We start from the raw sequence: 6,116 nt of genomic DNA, 5'->3' as shown, positions 1-6,116 counted from the left end.
AGGGGGCGCGGTAGCCGAAGGCGGCGCAGGGAAGTCAGGGCTGAGTGGGTGGACGACAGCCTGGGCAGAGGTGAGGCCCAGAAGCGGGAATTGAGGGGCGAAGGAGCTGACCCCCGGGGGAGTGTTGGGGAGGGGACACTGGGGACGAGGCACGTTTCCCAAATGTCAGGCCGCTGAATTGGTTTTTCTCTCCGGGGTGATGTGAGGGGGAGCAGCCAGCCTAAGTCATCCCACCGACTCACCTCATTGCCCAGTTCCCTAAGGCCCAGGTGCAGTCTGGATTTTTCTTTGTCCAGCCCTGGGCTCTTGCCCTATGGCTACTGCTTTTTATTGCCTCCCCCCCTTTTGCTTAATGAAATTTTAATTAGGGATACAAAGTGAAAGTGCCTGGCTACTTAGTTGACTGTGCAAATATCTTCCTTGAGTTTTACAATAGTATGGGGTGTTTGCTCTTCCCAACTTCTCATTGTTCCTAGATGTGGACTCCTTACGGTTTTCTTAAAGGCAAAAGGGCTGGGTAGAAGGGGCAGAAAACCTTTACCTCTTAGTGTAGCTCCAAGAATGAGATGACATTTGATTCTTCCGTTTTCTCCACAGTCATGACTACTTTCCAGCAAGCGGGGCACCTGCAGCTGCCCCGAGCTGATGCCATTCATTCACGTCTCATTGATACTTTCTCTCTCATCGAGCATCTGCAAGGCTTGAGTCAAGCTGTCCCACGTCACACTGTCCGGGAGATACTTGGTCAGCAGCCTGTTTCTTCAATTGGCTAAATTTAAGACTCCTGTCCATGTCCTCCAGAGACTAGGACCCAGAGAGACAAGTTTAAGAGCAGAAAATTCAGAGATAGTTGGTTTGGTGGCTGGTTTGGAGATTACACCTGACTTGATAAATCAAGGGCTTTATAAACAAAACCCTTTGAATCCTGAAGATAAAACCCATGCCATTCATTTTTAGGCATAAGACAGGCACTAACCTTGAATGACGGGGAAGTTTCTACCAGAGTCATAAGACTCTGAGGGTTGAACCTATTGCTTTTATTGGTGGGTTGGACTGTGTGGGTTGTAAAGCAATCCTTCAAACTAACAATTCTTGATGTGAGAAGGAGCAGCAGCAAGGCAGGCAAGCCCCTTTAACTAATAAATCTTTTTTTGTTGTTTTTAAGAGAGATTTTTTGCTATAGTGTATGTACACTCGCCAGAGAGACAGAGACAGTGAGAAATCAGCCCCCGCCCCCACCCACCCACCAGAGGGATGGCCATTCCACAATCCCTTCTCCTCCATTCTTCTCTCAGGATCTTGGGCACACATGCACACATGCCTGGCGTGAGTTTAAGCCACCCGGTCTGGGACTTCAACCATGGTTGACTACTTGGGAGTCCAGCAATGTAACCATTATGCCATCCCTAATATTTCTCCCCTCAACCTTACCAGAAGTTCATGGTCCCCAGCGACTTTTCTTTATGTTTTTCTATGTTAATTTTTGTTATAGATCCTTCCCTTCAGAAGAAACTTATGTTGGGAGATCAACACCAACTAGTGCGCTTCACCATAAAGCCTCAACACGCAGGCCGAATTTCACATAGCCAGAGACTACTGAGCAGGCTCCGAGTGCGCTGTAGCCGGAGGCCACCTCTTTCCTTGTGGGCTGGATGGGTCACTGAGTGTATCCTTTCATCTCATTTTCATTCATGACTGTTCATCATCTGCCTAATGATTTATTTTTTCCTTTTCCTAAATTTCATTTGCTTCTCACTGCCTCTGTTCTTGTCCTTATTATTTCAGCTGCATAAAGCAGAAAGAACTCCATTCTGTGTGTTTCCTTAAGAGAAAGCAGGTCCTTTATTCACAAACTTCATCATCTTCCTCATCTTCTTGAATACGATTGTACTCATGGTTGAAATAGGTGAGAATTGGCACTGAATGAAAGAGGAAGTGGGTGGGAATATATTTTTTTTAATTGCCAGAGTATGCCAGCTCTCATCAGAGAGAGATAAAGCAGCCCCTGATGGTGCATGGTCATGCTGCAATATCTTCTCATTTCGCTATCCTGTCGGGTTCGGGGTAGGCAAACACATATGCTGTGCATGTTTTTCAAGCTCTTGGTGCTGGGAATTGAACTGTGGTCAGACCTGTGGAATCCGGCTCCCTTAACCATGAGGCTATGGGGCCAACCTGGCTAGGAGTTGTATTTTTTCTAAATTGACCATTTCATATACTTGAATGTTATTTGAATTATGATAGCCTTCTGGTTTAGGATTTGTACAACTGCTAAAATCTAGAAACATTTGGTGGGCTCTCAACAGTATAGCAGATACTGGGACCAACAGGTGACGTGGTGGTTAAGGTGCTGGACACTCCCATATGGCCGACCATGGTTCGAGTCCCGGACCTAGTTGCTTGCTTTCTCACTTTCTCTCTTTCTCTCTCTGGTCAAATTGAAAAAAAAAAAAGTTAAAGAAATAATCCTTATTTTTATCTTTTTCTTTTTTTGGGGGGAGAGATTTTTTTGCTATAGGGTGCATGCGCTTGCCAGAAAAACAGACAGACAGACAGAAAGTGAGAAATCACGTCCCCAGGGGGGATGACCACACCACAATCCCTTCTCCTCCATTCTCCTCTTGGGCACGCATGCACACGCACCCAGCGTAAGTTTAAGCTACTGGGTCCAGGACTTGAACCGTGGCTGACCACATGGGTGCCATAGCCATTATGCCAACTGCTGGTCCCCCTAAATAAATAATTCTTAAAAAGTATAGCAGATACAGGGTAGTATAGACACTTAGAGGTAGAGTGTAATATATAGTAATGTAACAAATTTACAAAGAACTGGAGATAGGAAGACCGGTTTTATTTCTTATGTTACTTTAGTCTATTGTCTATCTGAATTAGCCTTTTTTATTCTTTGGAGAGGTTTTTTTTGGTATAGGGCACATGCGCTCGCCAGAAAGAGACAGAAAGTGAGAAATCACGCCCCGAAGGGATGGCCATACCGCAATTTCTTCTCCTCCGTTCTCCTCTTGGGATCTTGTACAGGCACGCACACGCGCCTGGCGTGAGTTTAAGCCACTGCTTCCTTGATTCGAACCGCGGTTGACTACATGGGAGTTCAGCGACATAGTCATAATGCTAACTGCTGGCCCCAGAATTAGCCTTTTAAATTAGATATTAGGTAGTCAGAAAAGTTATGATATATTTATTCTATGTAAAAATGCATCATGACTTTACTGACAACCCAATATATTGGTGTTGGGGCCAGCAGGTAACATAGTGGTTAAGGCACTAGACTCCCATATGGTCTAACATGGTTTGAGTCCCAGAACTGAGTCCTGCTTGCTTTCTCACTTTCCCTTTCTCTCTCTCTCTCTCTCTCTCTCTCTCTCTCTCTGATCAACTTAAAAAATAATAATAAATAGGGGTCAGCAGGTGGGATGGTAATTAAGGTGCTTGACTCCCACATGGATGACTGTGATTTGAGTCCCTGACTGGCAGCTTGCTTTCTCACTTTCCCTCTCTCTCTTTCTCACTTTGTCTCTCTCTGGTGAGTGTGTGTGCCCTATAGGAAACTAAAAAGAAAATAACAATAAATAAAATAATTCCTGGAGTGGGCAGCCAGTGTGGTGGTTAAGGACACTGGACTCCCCTGACTATAGTTCGAGTCCCAGACCTGGTGGTTTGTTTTCTCACTTTCCTTTCTTTCTCTCTTTCTTGCTCTGTCCCTCTCTGGTCAAATTAAAATAAATAAGTGAAATTAAATAAAATAATTCTTAAAAAATAATTTAAATAATTAAATAATTCTTAAAACCTCTATTGATGGCTATCAGTGAATGATCTAACATTTACATTTTTGTAAGTATATTTTGAAGGATTATTTAATTAATTAATTTAATTCTGTATAAGGAAGATTACAAAGTATGTAATGTTAGGTATAACTAAGATATTAAATGAGCCAAAAAATTACTTAAAGAGCAAATGACTCTAGGGGCCCGTAGGTGGTGGTTAAGGAGGTGGACTCCCATATGGCTGGCTGACTATAGCTTTCGTACTTTCCCCTTCTCCGGTCAAATTAAAAAATAATAAGTAATTATTTAAAAAAATAATTGTATGGGGCCAGCAGGGGCGTGGTGGTTAAGGCAGTGGACACTCCCACATGGCCGACCATGGTTCAAGTCCCACACCTGGTGGCTTGTTTTCTCACTTTCCTTTTCTCTATGTGTCTGTCTTTCTCTGGTCAAATTAAAATAAATGAATTAAAAAAATAAAATAATTCTTTTGAAAAATTATTTAAAATATAAATAAGTTGTATGAAATGTATTAATATTAAAAACAGAAGGACATTTGTGGAATCAAGGAGGTCATTTGATTATCATCTGAAATTGCTCAGACATGATGAATGGACAGTGTAAGTACTTGTTCATCTGTAGTTTTTTGGGGGAATTTCTCATTTAAATAATCTTCTGGGCTCAGCCTCTGGAACACAATTGGTAGCATACTGGACTGCAGAGCTGGAAACCACCTGCTGACCTGTAATTCTGGTTCCAGGTCCCAGTTGATCTGGAAACACACAGGTGCATGGGTGCACACTTGACTGCCCAGGATCCTTGTAAGCTGGGAAAAAGAGATTGTGGAAGCCCTGTGGAGAAGGCTTCTCCATCACATATTTATGCACATACTGTATCATGAGTTTAAAAGATGTCTTTAATTTATTTTAATTTAAAAAGTGTAGTCCTTTGACAGTAGACAGTGGCATAGTGGAAAACGTTATGATCTGTGGGAATGACATATATAGGAAGGTTTGGATTCGTGACCAGAGACTTCCTTGAGTATGCAGGGGCAAGTGTGTGCCCATGGTCTGGGGCTGGCTCAGGTGAAGGATGAATTGCAGCATTAAGACTTTTGGGGTGCGATCTCACTGTCTCCCACTCATGGAGTAAATAAATAACTAAACTTCAAAATAGTCCTTCAGGGCCAGCAAGTGGCATGGAGTTTAAAACACTGGGTCGCACATGGCTGGCTGTGTGGTTTGAGTATGGACTGGCTTGAAAATCACTGTGGGTTCATGGGTGTGTGAGCCCAAAATTCCAAGAAAGACTGGAAGAAAAAGGATTATGGCATGGCCACCCCCTCAGAAGGTGCTTTCTCACTGTTTCTCTCTGTCTCTCAGCCAAGTGCACATGCCCTATAGCAAAAATAAAAGCAAGTCCTTTAATTCAGTAAGGTCAAAGATATGTAAATATACAACAATAATTGATGTCACTGACCCACTGCAGCATACTATATACTTACAAGTATTTTTTTTCCTTCCCATAGTAGTGAGGATTTTGAACTAAGTCATTCAGTTTTTTTTTTTTCCTGTATTATCACTAGCATATATTTGCCTTGTGAGGTTAGGAATATAGTCTTTTTTTGGAGGGGATATAGTCTAGGAATGAAATAAATAGCAGTAAATGTACAGGATTCCCTAGATTTAATAGACAAATCAAAAATAGAATAGCACTGGGCTGGCCCTATAGTGCAGTGATTAAGTGCTGTGCATTGGGAGCTGAATTCCACATGGCTTACTGCAGTTCAAATCCTGGCCCTGGGAACCCAGTGTGTGTGGGTGCCCAAAATCTTGACCAGAAGGAGATATGAAGAAAAAAGTATTTCAGCATGACCGCACCCTGTTGGGGAGTGCTCTCTCTCTCTCTGGCAATTGCAAGAGTCCTCCAGCAATTAAAAAGAATGCGCTAACTTTTCTAACTGAGTAAGAAACATGATCCCTGTGCCAGAGGATAGATGGATTGCTAAGACTAAGGATTACCTGGCAAGCTTATGAAATTTTTATCTTATTAAGTATATTCTCATTGTAGAAAAGCAAGAAAAAAACTTTGTGATTAACAGATTTCTTTGAATAGACTAATTTATATGACAAACATTAAATCTTTGTTTATGTTTCAAACGTTTTTTTAAAGATCACAAAGAATGCTATAGATAGGGAAAATAAAGAAATTAAGAAACAGTGCTTTGCTTTAGACTAAAGCTCCCCCAATATTTTTGGCCTGTGAGTTCATTTCTCAGATATAACTTCCTTAGTTTTCTCTCTCTCTCTCTCTCTCTCTCTCTATATATATATA

The 6,116-nt window shown here is 42.0% G+C and overlaps 1 protein-coding gene across 1 annotated transcript in view; it reads left to right on the top strand.

The window, feature by feature from the left end:
* Window positions 1–6: 6 nt before the first annotated feature.
* The window catches only part of CATSPER2 (cation channel sperm associated 2), a 26,535-nt gene continuing 20,425 nt past the window's right edge, over window positions 7–6,116 (top strand). Inside the window, 4 exon segments of the mRNA XM_006162870.1 lie at window positions 7–70; window positions 598–744; window positions 1,493–1,666; window positions 1,838–1,906. Coding sequence (XP_006162932.1) covers window positions 600–744; window positions 1,493–1,666; window positions 1,838–1,906 — 388 coding nt within the window. The 5' untranslated portion in view covers window positions 7–70; window positions 598–599.

The sequence above is a fragment of the Tupaia chinensis genome, unplaced genomic scaffold (genome assembly GCF_000334495.1).
Source record: "Tupaia chinensis unplaced genomic scaffold, TupChi_1.0 Scaffold141044_1, whole genome shotgun sequence".
In the NCBI taxonomy this organism is placed as follows: Eukaryota; Metazoa; Chordata; class Mammalia; order Scandentia; family Tupaiidae; genus Tupaia; species Tupaia belangeri.
Note: the sequence above shows the minus strand (reverse complement) of the source record. Positions and strands in the feature narration are given on the sequence as shown.